Source organism: Indicator indicator, chromosome 16 (genome assembly GCF_027791375.1).
Source record: "Indicator indicator isolate 239-I01 chromosome 16, UM_Iind_1.1, whole genome shotgun sequence".
Taxonomy (NCBI): Eukaryota; Metazoa; Chordata; class Aves; order Piciformes; family Indicatoridae; genus Indicator; species Indicator indicator.
The window spans coordinates 7,575,654-7,594,536 of NC_072025.1; the positions used below are offsets into that span (position 1 = coordinate 7,575,654).

At 38.0% G+C, this 18,883-nt stretch overlaps 1 protein-coding gene across 1 annotated transcript in view; it reads left to right on the forward strand.

The window, feature by feature from the left end:
- The window catches only part of THSD4 (thrombospondin type 1 domain containing 4), a 226,809-nt gene that overhangs the window by 17,871 nt on the left and 190,055 nt on the right, over positions 1-18,883 (forward strand). Inside the window, exon 4 of the mRNA XM_054388088.1 lies at positions 12,761-13,190. Within this exon, the coding sequence (XP_054244063.1) occupies positions 12,761-13,190 (430 nt within the window). The remainder of the gene's footprint in view (positions 1-12,760; positions 13,191-18,883) is intronic.

Sequence of the window (18,883 nt, forward strand, 5' to 3'; positions counted from 1 at the left end):
TGTGGTAATGTCCAAGGACAGATATAATTATTCTACAGTTGTGACAGGCAGAATATTTTACTTATCTTTAAGATTTATTTTATGATTTTTTGAGATACTTTTCCTTATCTGCTACACACTCATTTGATGTTTCCATCTTCACCATAATACTGAAAATCAGAACAATTAACAGCTCTATAATTGGATTGTTAACTTCAGTAGCTGTTCTCAAGGTAATTGGTTGAAAAAAAGACTCATCAAACAGTTTTCATAGAGAATGGCCACTGTTCACTTTTTTTCCTACTGAAAACTCTAGGTTTGTGTTGTGTTTTTCAGGGAGTTTCTCTTTATGTGCTTTTTATTTTCTCTTTTGATACTTTGTTTTCTACCACCTCTTAGCAAAATTTCCTGATTGATGAAACTAAAAAAAAAAATCGGTTATTTATTATATAGATTTTTTTTAAACACCATGTATATTTACATAAATTTCATAATATTAGCTGTTCAGTCTTTAAAGCTTAGTGGAACTTTGCTGTTACAAATAATTCCAATTAATTCTCCAATCTTTGAAGAACACTTTCCCCCCTCCTTTAGCTATCAGTCCATCATATGTTTTTATATATGTATGAAAAGAAAATAGATGTGTTTCCAGTTTGGAAACTGAGGAGAATGGGCATGGAAATCCCCTGACAAAATAATTTGAACTCCTGAAACTTCTATGCTGTCTGTCCTCAGAATTATGTATCCCAGCAGTTCTCTGGTTCTTTCCCTCATAGCCCTCCTCTGGGAGATGTATGGAGAACTTTTTATAGGTAGTTAACAAAGAAAACAAAACAAACTGAACAAAAAAAGTAACCGAAAGCCAAACTCCCAAACCTCTTCCTATCATCTGCTTCCCTAAGATTCGTAGGTGAAGCAGCAGATGTCTCTTTTAAAGGTATCTTGCCTATCCAAACAAAACCAGAATGTTATGTCAAGGTAATATTCCGGCCTGACTGGAATAGGACAGTAGCGCTCTCTGTGCATCAGCCCCTGCAAGAAACTGTCTCCATCTAAAAGAGATTAACCTGTTAGCTTCCTGTTTGTCTCAGTGAAGCATAAATTTCAAAAAGCAGGACCAGCTGTTCAGATGTTGATCTTCCTAGATGTTGGCCATTTCCTTTAATCACTGCTTTGACTTTCTTTCAAATACGTGCAAATGTATTAGCCTAGAGCTATTGAGTATGAGTTCAAGTATGGCTCTGATGATCTTACAAAACCTCAGAGAATGCCAGAGGCAAGCTTTTTAACAGTGTTAATATGACTGCATTGAGACAAAATTAGTATTTTCTTTTTTTTCTGTTTTCCTACTTCAATCATTTACTACAATGCACTTCTGTTCTCAGCTGTGCAGCATAACAGATACAGGTTGTAGTACATAGCTGAGTTATTACTAGGATAGGAATCCTGGCCTTGAACCTTCATTGAAAGCCTGTTTGCTCCAACCCCTTGGCACACTCAGTCTCCACGAGAAATCCCAGCTGGCCTGGCCTCTGCAGTGGATCTGCTGCCAGGCTGCTGCCACAGCTGGGTTTCCATTCCCATGGGCTATCCCTTGCTGCTGTGGTGGCCTCTGCAGGCCAGGGGAGCCTGGAACAATTTGAAACAATCACTGCAGTTATGGCTGGAACATAAGAGGACAGTGAACACAAACTAATGTTGACTGTGTGTAGAAGCAAACCTCTGTTATTTGCTAATAAATGCCTCACCACTGAAATATTAAAATGATCATAATATCTGATGTGCCTCTACTTTCTTGTGTGATGGAGGCCTTTGCTTTTGAAAATTCTTGTGCTTTCCTAAGCACAGTGCAAATTTCTGTACCACCACTGATTTTCCACCCACACACACACTGCCTCTTGGCAAAAGACTAGATTCAAGGTCAGCATTTTAATCTTATTTGCGTAATAAGTTATTTCCATCATGTTAGGAGGGTCCCTTGTGGCTTTAAAGCCTGTTGTATTGCATAACTTTCAGATTCTTTGGTGGTGACTGTAAAAACTGAATGAGAACAAAAAAATGTTATTTGCAAAATGAAACTATTAAAATGACAAACCTAATAGTTTTCCTTAATATACAAAATCTAGAGTGCAAACCTTTAGGAAGATTACTGGTCTTATCAGGTATATGGAAAACAGATTTCAAAGTACGACTTCCTCTAGACACAACTTTTATACTGTAGAACAGTGTTCAGTGTTCACTAAATGGGTGAAATTGGAAATTAAAATTGTAAAAAATAAACCCTGTGTGTTTTCACAGCAATGTACAGTCAGTGGAAACTTTTTTGGCTGTTCCTGTTTACTGTATTGTACTTTATAGAAAAGCTGTAATTTTTGCAGACTGTTGAGAAACAACAATAGATGAATAGACATTTGTGACTGAGATAAGCTCAATCAAGGTGAGATCAAATTGGATGGCTTCCAAGGCAAATACTTTCTGACAGCAATATCAGTCCTTTGAAGCAGTCAAATAGGTTTGTTATTGGTTAGCAACAAGTGGAAAAGTTCTCTGCTTGCTTCCAGGCAGCTGACAAAGAAATCTGTTCTGTTAGCAAAATTCAAAGTATAATTTATATAGTGTAAGTTTTGACATGCCATGTCTGTGAAGAGGATGTTCACTTCAGCTTCTAAAAGTTAGTTCATGTATGATTCAGTTAAGCTTTACAAGACAGGGCTGCCCATGGCACTCAGGGAGAGAGAGATTGAGTTACCTACAATTAGAAGCCAAATTTAAAATCGTTTAGGTGCTCTCTTTTTATCATAGTGCTATAAGTACAGTTCTTGCATAATTGAAATATGTGAGGAAATGATAATCAGTCGCTGGAATGAGGATGGAAACGCAAAAAGAGAGATGATGGTTCACTGGGTTGTCTGCTGGAAAAGAACAGGAGCTCTTCTCAGCTTCCAAGAATTGAGTTTCTATTAGCACAGACTTGGTTTTTTTTATTTCACCTAGATAAAATGTATGGAGCGTACCGTACAATAAGAATAAACAAGAATGACAAGATAGTAGGAAGAAAATGCCAAAACACCTACACATCTTTAACTTGATTTAAGAGAGAAAGCATATCTTGAAAAGATATATCATTTATGAACTAGGTTTCAGTCTTTCTTAAAGGTTTCATTTTAATTCTCAACTTTGATGGTAGGGAAGACAAACCCTCCATTTTACCTAGATGTGCTGAGTTAGGATGCTTACAACTGCCACCTCTGCTTTCTTTGCAAATGGACTTCAGTGGTGGAGTGGCAAAGCTTCTGTGTTCACTTCTAGAAGCATGATATGTACTTTGCATGTTGTTCTTAAGAGCAGAAAGACAAAATTATGTTTGTCACCAGAATAATGAAATAAGTAAAGCAGGCTTGCATGAGTAGTGCACATTTAAAGCAATATGTTAATAAGGAAAGGGTTTCCCTGTAATGCTTTTTTGTATTTAGAAGAGGAATGAGAGGAAAGATTTGCATTGAGGAAATAATCCAGAAATCATCAACTACTCACATGGCTATAGCTCTGTGGTCTTTACTCTGCTGACAGCAGCTGATGTGAAAGTCTGCTGTGCTGCTTTGTACCCTAGATAGGATCAATTTGCATTTCTACGCTTGTGAGGAATGGAAAGGAAGAGTGTATCAGTTAATGTTAAAACAGAATTTCCTTTCTGAAAGTATTTCTTTTGCCCTACTCACAGATGGTTTGACCAGGGAAAAGCTGATCACTCAGTTGGCAGGTCCACAACTGACCTTTAAAGGGACAATTAGTTGTTATTTCCTTAACCAATATAAGCATCATTAGTCACATGTTCTGATGTAATTTTTGTGACCTGTTCTAGAGTCAGTTTGTAGAGGTGGACAAATGTGTGACTAATGGGCTTTAACATTCAAGAAGGCATTGTTTTTTCGAGGTCTGAGGCTTCGTATTTATTGGCATGAGTGTTTGCATAATACTTAGAATGAAACCCAGCTCAAGTACTTAGCCATTGTTCTTTCATTACTTCTCTAATAGAATGAGAATATGATACATTATACCCCAAATCTAATATTATGATTATAAAAGCTTACTGGGGGTTTGTGTGTGTGCAGGAGATAGATAGACAGAAGGAGGAGTTGATCATTTTCTGAGGATAAATTTTCCAGAAAAATCTAAAAGCAGCAGTAGCTGCTTAGTAGCACTTAGGAGGATTTAAAGCCATATGAGTCAAATGTTTATTTTCCTTCAGAATAAAATTCCAAACAGGTTCTAATAGCAATAAAGATCACATGAGCTATTTCCTGGCAAAACCAATAGCTAGCTGGGGTGTGTTTGGCCTCATGTTGACATTATGCTACCTCCCCTCTCATCTGGTTATTAATCCCCCTGATATGCTCTTGGTCTTACTCATTATTACCTAATTAGTATCAACTTTTATTACACTCCTGTGACTGTGCTTTGAATGGTATTACCAAAAATAAAAACCTTAATATGATACTGCAACTGCAATCCACCCGAGAAGCTTTCTTAATCTTACTGCAGAACATTTCAACCCTTCCTGAAGTGGGCTGACTGAAGGAGGAGAGGGGAAGTGAGAACACTGCTAGCATTCAGTCATATATGAAACAGGGCATTTTATCAGCGAGTTATTGCCCAGTCAGTAAGGGGCAGAAACATATCCAAGCTGCCATCACAGTCATAATGCATGTCAGCAGAGTTACGGGGTTACTTGCATTGAATTTCTGCTGGTTTACCTGCAAGTTTGCATTATTCAGTCAGACCTTAAAGATGATGCTAAGGGGAAAAACTTGTAGATTTGTATTTAAATTTCTTGAGCTTAGAGGTGTTACCCAAGTCATAGAAAAAGAGAACTGTAGTATTTAGATTCGAATTCTGAAATCCTACACCAGTGTTGGAAGTGACATGAATGAGCATAAATGGCACTTGCTGGGAGTTCAGCAAAAGCTAGGATAGCAATTTATTTTCCTGAGTTTATTGCAGTTGTGCTAGACTGGCTCATTAGTGGTGGTCGCTGAGAATGGAAAGTTTAGTTTAAGATCATCCACATGTATTTCTCTTATGTTAATCCAATTAATCAAACCTATTCTCAAGAGGCAATTTACTTGGTGACTTTATTTGTTAATTTTACTCTGTCAGAAAAATTGCCTTACCCTCCCCCCTCTCCCTCCTCCATGGTATAGAAATGAGAGAAGAATCTCCCCTTTTCCATTTTTCCACAGAAGATGCACTTTTCATATATAGTTGGTCACTCTGTGTCTTCTAGCAGTTGAAATTTTAAGGTTAGATATGCTGACAGTAGTTTTAATACTCATATGCCAGTATCATAGATGTGAAGTAGTGAATATCTACAAACTGTGGTGTGGTTACCAAGTTACCAGAAATGTAAACCCAAATCGTTAGTTCCTCTGTTTTAGTTACTTTCTGAGTGAAAAACAAGAAAACAAAAACAATGCCTACACTGATTTAATTGTGATGAGTCTTGCTGATGAAGTGTTAATAATATGCTGTAATGTGGAAAACCAAGTTTGTGATCCTGGCTCTGCTTTTCAATGTGTGACACTTTCAGAAAGAGTGGCTTAACTCTTGTGACCAAACGTTTGACAAAGATAACTGCTCATTGCTCTAAGGCTGTTTTCTAGGTCAGTGAGCAGATAGGCATACATTTCATAATATAAAACAGAGTCAAAGGGCTCTCTTCTTTCATTCATGTTTAAGTGATTTTCTCCAGATTGATTTAGAGCTGGTGAAAAGTGATTACGTGGAATGCAAAGCTGAACAGGCCTGTGGTACCGTACTGTGAGGTGATACAGAGTGGCTTTCGACATGATTCAACAGTGTGCAGAGAGCTCTTCCTTCGGAGTAGATGGAAATACATTCTTGGAATCAGTAAATCCTTCATTGTTGATTAAAAGTTAATCTCGTGAAAGAATTTATTGAAGTATTGTGAGTTGATAGCAGTTATGACCTGGCTAAGACAGTTTATTTTGTGACTTAAGAAAAGGGAGCAAAAACATGCAGGGTAAACAGTCTTTTTAAAGTGAACCTTGTTAGCTGTGTGCCTAAGAATATATAAAACATTCAAGATAATTAAAAGCACTAGGAGGGCTGTCACGTAAATAATTGAATAAGCCAGCTGTAGGCCAGATACGGTTCTGAATTATGGGGGTAGTGCTAGGGATTAAAAATGTATATCTGAAATTATTTTAAGGATATTACTTTAGAAGTAATGAAAATAATAAAGTATGTTAAAAAAATATATACCCATACCTATCCTATTAACAGAAACTTTCATAATTAGGTCTTGTTTTGTCCATTTCAGGTGTTGTGTCTGTAAAGGCTTCTTTGTCTCTTCGTTTTTTCAATCAATTACATTTTCATTATTGGAGTATTATGTCTATAACTTCATTGCTGACAGGAATAGCTAGTGAGTCAGTCACTTCTAGTTCTTCAGAAACACAATCAAGGCAACTGTATTAAATACTTGAGCTGTGCGTAACTGGGTAGTGTCCTTTAGGGGCTGTCAATTACAGTAATTCAGTGTTGCTAAGTAGATATTTTGCTGTGATCTAAAATATAACTAAAAGCTGCAATACAGAAGTACAAACCAATATAATTTAGAAGACATTTTGCAGTGGTACATATTGTGGAATATTGTTTGGGAAATAAAGCTATATGTCATAGCTGTGCTCTTTCTTCTGTCTTTTTTCCCACTCTCACACATGGAATCTCTGTTCCTGATGACACATCACTATTAAGTTTAGCGTTGTAGATGCTACCTGTGGATTGATTGCTGTGTTGATAGGGAAAAAATACAACCAGTAACACTTCGGAGATTAGATTATAAGAAACTGCTTAATTCCCAAGTGAGAAGAATATGCAAGAACCTGAAGAAGGAATGCTTGAGGCCTGGGCACCCAGAGCAGCATCAGGCTACATGTAAAGTTAGACCAGGCTCAGTGGTGACGTGTTTCCTTAGCATATTAGAAGACTTCTCTGCTAATTCCAAGACAGGATTCCTGATAAAGCAAGCCTCTGAAGATTCTGAAAAAAGCTTTAAACTTGGCCAAATTCTCAGCAAAGTTATAGGCTAAGCACTGTTTTCCCATCTATCCTAATGCTCTGCGACAAGATTCTGTTTTCTTTCATTACAGTGGTTGTTGTGGCTGGGCATACAGGTAAGAAGACTCTCTTCCTGTGCTTGAGGAATAACTTCTGCCAATAGACAAGAGGAAATTTTGGAAAAACTAATCCCAAAGCCTGCAGTTCTTCTGCAGTTCTTACTCCTCATGCCTGGTGACACTGGTGGCTGAAGGCTGTTAGCTTCCCAGAACATTACATTACTCCTTGAGAAACACAGTGAAAGGCTGTGAGTTGGAAATGAGGGAAATGAGTAGTTTTGTTTGGGTTCATTCTAAGATGACATTCCAACAATAGGACAAAACGTTTTCTGGGATGTCATAGGTGACAGGTTTTGGTAATGTTCAACATTGAAGTTTTTAATTTACAAGAGATGAAGTATTTAGATACTAGGAGATAAGCTAAATGAAATGCTGAAAAGTTCATATGAAATACATTCTTTGTTCTGTCTGACATCAGTAAAGAAAGAAAATGAGTTATGCTTCAACTGGCAGTGAGCCAGGGAGCCTCCATTTAGAGAGCAGTGGGAGAAATGTTAGGAGAAAGGAAGTGATAAAAAAAAGTTAAAAAATAAGGAGATTGGCTTTGTGAAGGACACTTAAGAGAACAGGTGGAGGCCCAGGAAATCTGTAATCTTACTTGTGTACTTTAAAGATGCTGCATATCCTTGCTTCAAAGAGGATTCCTTTTCAAAAAGTATAAACAACCAGCCTACCAGCTCTGAAGGTACTCGGTGAACCTCAAGAACACTTGAGGTTCAAAGCATTGTTCTTAGCTAGACTCTCTGAGGCAGTGATAATGCATTTATTTGCTGACCTCTGCTTGTGGCTAAAATTAGAAAAAGGTACTAGAATAAAATTCCTTTTGGTCCCTCAAAATGTGCTGTGAGAGGCCAGTGTCACTATTCAAAACTGAATAGTGCCTCAGCATGAGGGAAATTGTTAATAATTAGACCAATAAGAATACTAACTAATCATTACTATTTTAAAATGATTGTTACAATCCTTACACTAATGACACAAAATCTGATTTTCATACTTGTCTGGGCAAATGTATTTTTGAATTCAATAATATGTTCAGGTTGGCTCAAGTTCAAAAGGATCCATCATTTTTGTTGTCAAAGTGCTAAACAGATTTGTCTGAACAATCAGGGAGGTGTGTGTGATTATGATAATTATGTCCAAAGAAAGAAGATGGCTGGATCTGCATTAAACAGCTGTTATGCCTCTACTTGAGATGAACACAATAAATCAGAGATGTCTACAGGCTATGGTCTTATCCAAAACATTTAATGCAGGTAGTTGCTTTTCAACATGTATTTTTCTGTTAAGCAGTAATTTGCCTTAGATGATAACTCTCTTGTTGGTGGCATTTTTCCTAAATACAGCCGTTTTAGGAACTGTGCTGTTGGGAGTGATATGACCCTCTGTTCGGCTGCCAGACTTTTAATTATTTTCACTAATACTGGGGAACCAAGGACTTAAAAAGACAGAATCCTTGTTGGAACAGCTTTGTCAGAGTTGTCTACAACTTGCATATAAAAACTCACATCTTGCTTAATTTGGATTTTCGGAGTTTCTCTGAGAGCTGTTGGCTGTGGTTCATAACACTCAACTCCACTCCTGTAGCAAAACATACACAACATCCTATCCAAATGGTCTTCATAACCATTGCTGTGTTATGAAGGATGGCTCTGTTGGTTTGTCTGTGTGAAGTCTAATGCTGCAAAATCTCACTTTAGCTTAGGTCTGGCTAAGTAGGCACAAGACCTAGGTGTGTGCGGTTACTTGCTAATTCTTTATCTGTTGCATTAAATGAGAGTGCATCCAAACTCCAAACTGGGTCATAGTGTGCATTAAAAAAAAAAAAAAAAAGGTTGGAGTTTCCACACTGTGCTGCAGCAAGGAGTGTGTTCTGTGGCTCATAATGAGTATAGGTAATCATAATGGCAGGTAAGAAAAAGTCCTACTGGCAACTGAAAACTCTCAACAAGCCATCAGATTTTGACCTCCTTCTGTTTTTTACCAGCAGATCAAAGCTGGGTTGATTATCATAAAGCAATGTCAGCAAGATTAGTTTAATTCTGAGGTTGATTTATCATAAAGCAGCGTCAGCAAGGCTAGTTTAATTCTGAGTATTAATAACAGATTTTGTCTGATTTTCCTTCCCCTTTCTTTTCTCGGATTCTACTTTCCCCATTGTTTTCTTACTGTTTATGGACCTACATAAAATTCCCTCCCTCATTGCTGCAAGACATCATAAATTCTGCCTGATACTTCCCAAGAATTATAAAACTTAATTACCACTAAGCTATTTTTACAAGTTCCTTTATTATATTGAAACAAACTGCATTCCTAATTTGTAAGCATGTTGCCAAGAGTGATTGAAAGATGCTTTAAGGCAAAACAGTGTTCACAATAGTTTCAGCCCATGCAGCATTGGTTTGAGTAAATGGGTGAACATCGATAAAGATATTAATAATTGAAGGTTGTGTGTTATGCTTTGTTTCCAGAAGTCTGTATGTCAAAGGTTTCCTTTTCAGAGGAAGTGTGTTCTCATGAAAGCTCTAGGTCATAATTATCGCACAGCCTGAGCAAACTGAAACTTGTATTCAGTGGTACACAGTGATGTCTTGGCTTATTCTGGCCCTAACTGTCATGAGGGAAGAAGCAAAGAAGACAACTCACCCCTGAGGAGCCTTGGTGCAGCAACAGGCATGTGCTGCAAACAAAAGCAACTAGAAATCATCCCTCATTTCTTCATCATGGGTGCTCTAGCAACATTTCCAAGTTACAGTGTAGGAAAAGAAGCCAAGATGAGACAGGAACTAGCATAAAAGTGCTGGTTTTGCTTTCACTTCTTAGGGAAGTTGTATGTTTGTTGTCGTGATCAACTATTTTACACAAAAAAGGTCTGGCTTCCCTCAGAAACAAGTTTTTCTTCTTCTTGCAAACAATTTCTTGAGATTCCTGCAGCTTTTGGACACTTGCAGCCTTCAACCATGAGTGTTCCAGATACTGGCCATTCAGTGTTTAAAACTACTGTATGCCTATTTGGTAGTTTTTTCCAGGATGAAGAGTTTTCGTGTCACATCTCTCGTATGTCCGTCAGTTATTTTTAGTTCCAACTGACAGCCCTAAGATAGAGATCAGTCTCGGTTTTGACTTTTTGCATTGCCTCTCCTAGCTTGTCAGGCAGCTGTTCTTCCAGGTGGGTCAGACGATGCATCTGTTGTCTGGAAAAGTCTAGTGATTGTTGCTGCAATTCAGAAGGCCAGGACAGAGGCATATTGCTCATATAGCTTATTTCTCAATTACTATCAGCTTTCTCTTCTGTTGTGAAATGCAAGCAAACCTGTGTGTAGATGAAATTCAAAAGGCTGACATCAGTGGACCTGTCACCCTTCATCCACCCCATGCAGCCTGTGCTCCCTGTGATGAAGCAGTAATTTTCTCAACACTAAAGGTCGTTGCCAGGGATTGATGTCAAGGTTCATATCTCAGACACTTCATGTTTGGTGTGGTCAAGTTGAGAAGAAAACTGCTGTCTGTAAGAATCTTGAGACACTGGAGCAAGTGAAAATACGGAGTTGTATCTCTTTTCCAAGATGAACCAATTTGCTCCAAAACTGAAGGTGCTTCATGAGAACTATGATACAAAAGTGTTTTCAGAGTGCAGAATGTGACTATAAACGTCAAGAAAGATTTGTTTTGCTCGGAAATGAAGAGATACATTAAAAATAGGAGCAACATGGGAGGAATCAGTTTAGCTGCCCATTAAAAAAGAACCCAAAACACAAAAAAACCTGCTCTCATTTAATTAGTTTGGTTTAGTCTGTCTCTGATAATTCTCATTTCTAATTTCTCTTTCTTTCCACTCCTGTCCATTTACAGAAAGCTTTTTTCCCTCCCTTAATGTCAAAATCGATTATACTACTTTTTTCTACTGTAACTACTAAAACCTTACCTCAGAACACATTAACAGGTATAAACAACTCATGAGTGCTGGTCGCTTATCTGCCAGGGTAAATCAACACTCCTCTTCACATATCCTTGAGCCAGGGAGAGTGATTAAAAGCTCCATGTGGCCTTAAAGCTAGAGTGTTACCTAAATGACTTTCAAGGCTCCCTTGTGACAAGAGTCTTGGGAGAATATAAGAGTTGGGAAGAAAATGTGCACCAGAGAAAACAAACACGAAGAAGTCTCTTTAATCTGGTACCTGACATCTGTAACGCTTCCGTTTCTAGAAAATAAGTATATCAACTTATAACCTCCAGTTCTCACTGCAGTTCATGTCTATTTTATATATATGCTAGATACAGAAATATATTTTATGGACAGAAAGAAAATTACCTTCTTTTAATGATGTTTCCTTTCCTGAGCTGCAAAGGTTACCCAAAACAGCCATATTCACACATTTCTCTGAAATGCAAGAAATTTTTTTGCCAGCTTATATTCTTCAGACTGCAGCATTAGAAATCAAGACCTGATATATGCTGAGGTGTAAAAGATGACAAAAAAAGCAAATGCAAATGAGCCTGTTGCTTGCAGATAAAATTCCGGGATTAACCCACTTCAATGGTAGGACCCAAATTAGTTATACTAGTTATATTAGTTATATTTTGTGACTTTTCACGTTTAATGTGGAGTTGAGGTTTTTCAGTTGAGCCCACTGTGTTGCTCTGAGTGCGCTGAGAACAAAACTAATTACCAGGGAGTACCAGCTCTTTGAAAATGCTGGTATATGTGTAATACAGCCTAAAACACAGAGTCTTCAGTCAGTAAGAAGAGATCTGTGTGCAAGAGAGCACACCTGCAACTTCTGTTATTAGTGCTGGGGGCTGTCAAAGTCCTGTGTGGTGTTTTAGTTATGTACAGTGAAAAGTGGGATTTTATTGTGTCAGCAAACTGATGTATCATGACTTGTAAGTTAATTGTTTTGCTAAACCACAGTACTAAAAAAACCCTTTGTATGTCATAATAAGAATATTTTCCTGCATTTGTCACCTTTTCCAGAGGTCTTTCAGTAAATTTTTGATGTTCCTTATCTGTTTTTTCCCAGTTTTTATTTCTTAAGTAGCAAATGAAACAGAAACACAGGAGGCCTTTTAAATGGATACAAAATGTTTAATGATCTTTACCATACTGAATTCAAATTTTCCTCTGTCATTACTCAAATCTACAGTAAGGATTTCCTGCTGTAGTGTGTCTCAAGCTCCTTAGAAACACAGTTATGAATTTTAGGAATATACAACTTTGATTCTCTGAATTTCCAATTTAAAGGAGAGTACTAAAGATTAACAACAACTGCCTCTGCCCAGAATGCTACTTTATGTCATACCTAACTATTTGCCTTTGCTAGTTGACACTAGGTGATGTCCCACAAGACTGTGGGGGTCTTGGCCAATGAGTGCCTGCGATTGCGTTCTATCAGTAGACTTCTTGAGAGATTCCCAAATACACCAAGCAAGACTACAGCTTGTGCATGTTTTCTGTGAAAATAGATGGAAATTTCTGGTTACTTGTTGCTTTGTAGTGAATAGCTTTGATGAATAACAAGTCATGTAAGCATCAACTGCTCTTTCACTTGTGAATTATTTTTTTTCTCTCTCTCTGTTTTTAGAAGCAGAAACAGAAATCCTATTGGTCCAGGAAAATATGGGTATGGAAAGGTGCCATACATTTTGCCTTTACAAACTGATACTGGTCAGCAGCCTCAGAAACTTCGGAGGCAACGACAGTCTTCAAGGAACGATGTATTTCATCAGAGTCCAAGTCTCATGAACAGTTACAGCCAGGCAGCTAGTCCTTCACTTCAACATGGGAATCTTTATCAAGAAGAAAGTGGGCCTCAGGCTGGTCATCAAGCGCTGGGACCCTCCGTTTATCAGTCATCTTCATTTCCTGTCTCTCAAAGCCTGTTTCAAAGCAGTGACTCAAACCATCATGGGTCTGCATCATACCAGGCAGTCCCTCATCAGCCTCAACCTCAAAGGGCTGCAGCAATTGTGTGCATTGGCACCTACAAGCAATATAAACTCTGCAATACAAACGTAAGTCCTATACTTAACTTGTTGGACAACTGTTGGTTTTACCTAATACACTGAATCTTCACATAGTCAAGAAGTTAAGCTTTATTTTATTAATTTAATGAAGCTTTTTGTGACTGTATTTTAGTGTCTTGGGAAAATACTGAAACTAGATGTGTAATGTAGTTACCTAACACCATACCTTCAAGGATTTTAAGGAATCACTAAACCTAGCAACACATAAAATTCTAATTTGATTATGGGAGAAACTGAGACATGGGCAAGTTAAATATTTTCCATGTAAGAAATGGAAAAATGGAGTTGGGGTACATGACACTATAAAGGCTTCCTGCTTCTCAGTCTCATAAGACTATCGTTTTGGGAATGGTAGTCTTGCCAGCACCCAATAGCCTAGATTACTGCAGCATCTTTCCATGGTGCTGTGAGCATTCTGTAACAGATGCTACTCTTACCAGAATTAAAGCTCGGCATGCTTTGATTTTGGCTTCTGAGTTTATTGGATAGAAAATCTGTTCTGTGTTAATTTTTTAAATAAAACCTACCCTTTTATTACTTCATTCAAAAATGTTTGGCTGGGTGTAGCTCTGTGCTCTGGGGCAATTTCCCATTGTATGTGGAGGGCTAGTGAAGTTTTGCTGTTTCCTGCCATAAGCAATTTTCATCCTGCTAAATTTTTCAGTTTCTGGCTGTATCATTTTAATACTTCCTAAAGTATCTCTTCCTAATACTTGCATCTTATTTGGGCTACCTATCTAAATGTCACTGACTTGAAGCTCTTATTTGATATTAGAAGACTGGCCTCAATGTATTGAAATACAGGCCATGTTTTCCTGGGTGTGTGCACATCTGATTCTAATGCTTCTTAGAAATCCTCTTTTGTTTAGTGGAAGCTTGCATAGTGGAGATGTAACAAGAAATATGTGATGAGGATAACAAAAATACGACCTCATCAAATCAAATGAGGGCTTTTTTGCCTCTTAGTGCAGTGTCTATTACGCTTACTTATGAATAAGGTCCATTGATTGAGACTAGAGCAGTTGGTTGAAGAGACCTAATGTCAAAAAAGCTTTAGTGTATTTTTCTGAATTGGAAAACATGAAAGGGCTAATTTGAGCCTCTGAGAATAATCTCTGGTACAAATTGCTCTTTTGAGAAATACTTCCTGTTTTTTAAAGGAAATGGGAAATGAACTTAGTGCATTAATTTGGAAAGTTTTCTGTGCTGAATTTTCTCACTGCTATCCAAGTAACGCACAAAGCAAAAAGTTGGACAATATTCTGTCTGACTTAAGAAATGTAACAAAATCATCTCATGGAAAGATTTTAGAGAGCAAAGCACCAAGGCAAAAAGTTGGACAATGTTCTGCCTGACTGTAACAAAATTATCTGGTGGAAAGATTTTAGAGAGCAAGGGGTGAGAAGGGAGTAAGTTAGAAATGAGTGGAAGAAAGAAACAATTTCAAATGACCAAGGTTTGGAGAAGGAAGGTTTGTAGAGGAAATTTGTTGAGAATGACAAGTGGACTGAAGAGAAGAGGGTTGTGGACTTGTGCAATTAGACAGTGGCAAGACATGCAGGTCTGTAGGATGAGTGGTCCAGCCATTAGCAAATTTCTTTCAGTAGCAGGGGAACAGGAGTGAAAATACTTTAATGCTAATTTTAGAAACTGTTGTTTAAACAGAAGGCTTCAGTAGATGAAGAGGAAAAATAAGTGAGCCTACTGTTGCTGCATCTTTGCCATAGTTGTATGTATGGGTGCATTGATAAAGAAACCACCATTTATATTACAGGAGACTTATAATAAAGAAATTCTACATGATGCAGCTCCTCCTCATAGTGATATTCTTTACTTAGTAACATTTCTATTGACCTTGGGGAAGCTGTAATTGCTACTCAGCGTTATTTTTCTCCATAGAATGTGTAATTAATATAATTATAAAAAAGAAGTTGCTAAGAACAGTTTTGGTATAAAGGCCAAGATGAGGGCAAAATAAGGCCAATAGTGTTTCACTTTGTTTGCTTGTTCTTCCTTGATTAAATGCTTCTGCACGTGGGCTTTGATTTATCGGCAGTGACATGTACCAGGGGTCTTGGCAGCATGCAGAGAATAGTATCTTTTTCTTTTTTTTTTTTTTTTTTTTTAATTCTTCCTAGAGCATATAAAAAATGAAAATCTCATTTACTGAGAGGAAAGTATGCTGTTAACAGTTGACCTGATGTTGGGACACTCTGTATACAGTTTCTCCTAAGGGCAGTTAATTAATGACAAATTAAGTCACTCTGCCTTGGTCCATTAGGTCATTTCCTCATTATTGTACATTTTACATGACTGACAACTTGATTCATAATAGCTAAATTTGTGGGTTTTGGTTACGGAGAACCTCGGAAGTGCTTATATTTGTTCAAGTGTTTCTGCGGGTCATTAAATCTGTTTTCTTATTGTACAAATGGCTTCCCCTTTTCAGCACCTTGCATATAGGCTTTGTACGTGCTCACCTCAGAATATACAGCTGCTTGTCACCTCCTTCAGTAGGAAACGTCCAGTAGACATCTGTTTTTTATGCACCAACAGTACTGATAGATCTTACTAAAACCGTAAGCTATTTGTAGTGTGGTAGGACTCTTCAGATACAGTCTGTATCCTGCAAAATGGGGGACTGGTGAGAAAATCTCCCTTGCTTCCTCCTGCATTAAAAGAATTATACAGCCCTGTGGGTGAAGTATAATTGGAATGCAATTTGTTTGTCACCAGAACAAAGAAAACAGCTCAAATGAACATTTATTTACTGAGCACTTTTTGTGTTAATTGTCTCAAGCATTGCCAAGTCACCAACACTTCCTCAGTGTCCCAGTGTGTGAGGATCTATTTGTAAATTCTCTTCAGACTGAGGGTCGCTTGGGCAGTGTACGTGAGGGAGCTTTCAGGGTTCTGGACATTCATGCCTTCTTTGGTTTGCTGTGTACACTTGGTGATACAGATGCCCTTTTTACAGTCAATTTTCTAATGTAGTTTTTTTTTTTTTTCCAAGACATACAGTGAATTGTGGCTTATTGGCAAATATGTTAATTCTTAGTGTGTCTCTGTCCTTAATATTTAGAGACCTTATAGCAACATTTCAGTACTTAAAGGGAGCTTAGAAGAAAGATGAAGAGAGACTTCTTATTAAGGCATAGTGGTATGACCAAGGGGCAACCATTTTAAACTGAGAGAAGGGTAGGTTTTGATTGGAATAAGGAAGAAATACTTTGTGATAAGGGTGGTGACACTGGCCCAGGTTGTCCAGAAAGGTGGTGGATGCCTATAATGGTTTAAATCAAAACAACAGGTTAACCTGCCTGCTCCCCCAACACAGAAGTGAGGGGAAAGTAACACACAAAACTCAGGATTGAGATAAAGAGATAAGAATTTAGTATAACATAATCATAATTTGTAATTACAGAATCACAGAATTGTCAGGGTTGGAAGGGACCTCAAGGATCATCTAGTTCAAACCCCCCTGCCATGGGCAGGAACACTTTCCACTGGATCACGTTGCCCAGAGCCACATCCAGCCTGGCCTTAAAAACATCCAGGGATGGGGCTTCTACCCACCTCCCTGGGCAACCTTATCTTAGCCTCCTTCCAGAAAAGCACAGTGAAATGCAGGAAGGAAAAAAGCAGCATGAGATAGAACACAAAAAACCCCAGTGTGCTACCTTACTCCTACCCATCTCACCGCCATGCCTGCCCAAAGGAGCTACCACCCAAACATCGAGAACCAGAAGCAACAACAGGAGCAAGAAGCCTCCTGTATTAGAACCTGAACTTCAAGCCCCATAATACTTTGCTCCAGCCAGCACTTTCATTTTGAAGATGGCATGAGGCAGGATGGTATAAATAGCAGGAGGCTAAAACACAACCTGTGACAATGCCCCATCCTTGAAAACATTCCAGACCAGTTTGGTCAGGGCTCTGAGCAACCCAATCTAGTCAAATATGTTCCTGCTCACTACAGGGAAGTTGGAACTAGATGATTTTTTTAAAAGTGTCTCCAACCCAAACCTTTCTGTTTCTGTGTGCTCCTTGGTGGTGAATTCAGGCCAAAAGGCCCTGCTCACCATGACAGCTTGTTACTGCTCCTCTTCTGCAGTTCTCCCTTTCCAAATTGCACCATTATAGTAATCATCCACTTAAATACTCTGGTTAGAAAATCTGTGAAATAAAATAGTGACTCTATCTGTGATTCAAGTACTGTGCATCAAGGAATTATAAATAAGTAAGTTCATGTATGAGTTTCACCATGAAGAGCAATACAAAATGGATGTAAAATCCAAATTGTCTTTAGCTGTGCATCAAGGTATGTTTTTGAACAAGTTTATACCTTTGCTTTTATATGAATTTGCAAAACTCAAGATAAAACATCTGAAAGACTAATTGTTGAGCATTCACTGAGATATTTATGGATGAAGTTTTGCTGAGCTTGCTGATTTTCATTCACAGTTGCTAGTTTTGCCCAGTGGTTCATATGGATTACTCTTGTGTCTCCAGTTAGACTACGGTGCCTTTCTCAGTATTTTGTATGACTGCTACTTAGCAAGTAGTCAGTTACGGTTTTGAGACGTATCTAGATAGATCAGGAAACAAAGATTACTTTTACTTTTCTATCATGACACTTGAGCTTTACTATTGTTCTGGTAGCAGAGCTACGGAAAATTCAGCCTTTGGTTCTGAAAAAGAGTTCCTTACCTGGATCTGTGCTCCTGTGTGCAGGGCACTTGAAAAAGGCACCTTAGAAGGGAATACAAAGTATCTAAAAAGACATCTTTGGAAATGGAGAGATTTTACAAGTGAAGAGGTAAGGTAAAATGCTCAGAGCCAGAGCCAGTTCCCAGCTCTATCATGATAGGATATATTGATATATTTAATTTCCTAAAGAATATTAATGATGATTATACTAATTTTGACTGATGTGTGTTAAAACTTTTCCACTGGAAGCCTTTTTTTTTATTCCAATTAAATAGAATTAAAATGTTCTGCAGGAATGTGTTGAGTCCATTAAAAACTGATGTGCTTTTCTGTCACCTAAGCACATAGGTAAGCATTGGCAGGCTCCCTTGGCACCTGGCATCTTGGACCATTTCACCAGCTTGCTGGCATTCTGCCCAGGCGTTTTTGAAAGTTTTCCATTCTATAAAAAATTGAAACCTTTCTAGCATTTCAAGCTTTAAGAAAGGTAGAAATGGAAATGTTTCATTTTGTACAGAACAGAAAATGTATTTCCTAGACAAGTCTTTTCAGAAATGACATGGGGTGCTGCAAGGATGCATGCACCCTTTAAAGTACTGGGGAAAAGCTGAATAGAAGACTATGTATTTTTAAGAGGAAAACTGAAAAGCTCCTTATTCCCAAAGACCTACTGTGTGGTTTATTTATTCTCATGTTACAATTTATGTAGAGGAGGTGTTTGACACAAGTGGCAAAGTAGGGTTATGATGACATATCTTTTCCTGAGGAAATTTGACTTTAGGTGAGGAATTTTCCCTGCCAGCGCTGTGGCATTGCATGTATGTTTATGGGTGTATAGGAAACATATTAAAAGCTCACATTACCTTGGGTTGTGCTGTCCTTTCTGTCACTGTTTTGATGTTTGCAGTATAATATTTATAAATCCTGATTCGGAATGTGTTGTCACTAACGTGATCTTGTGTAACATGGGC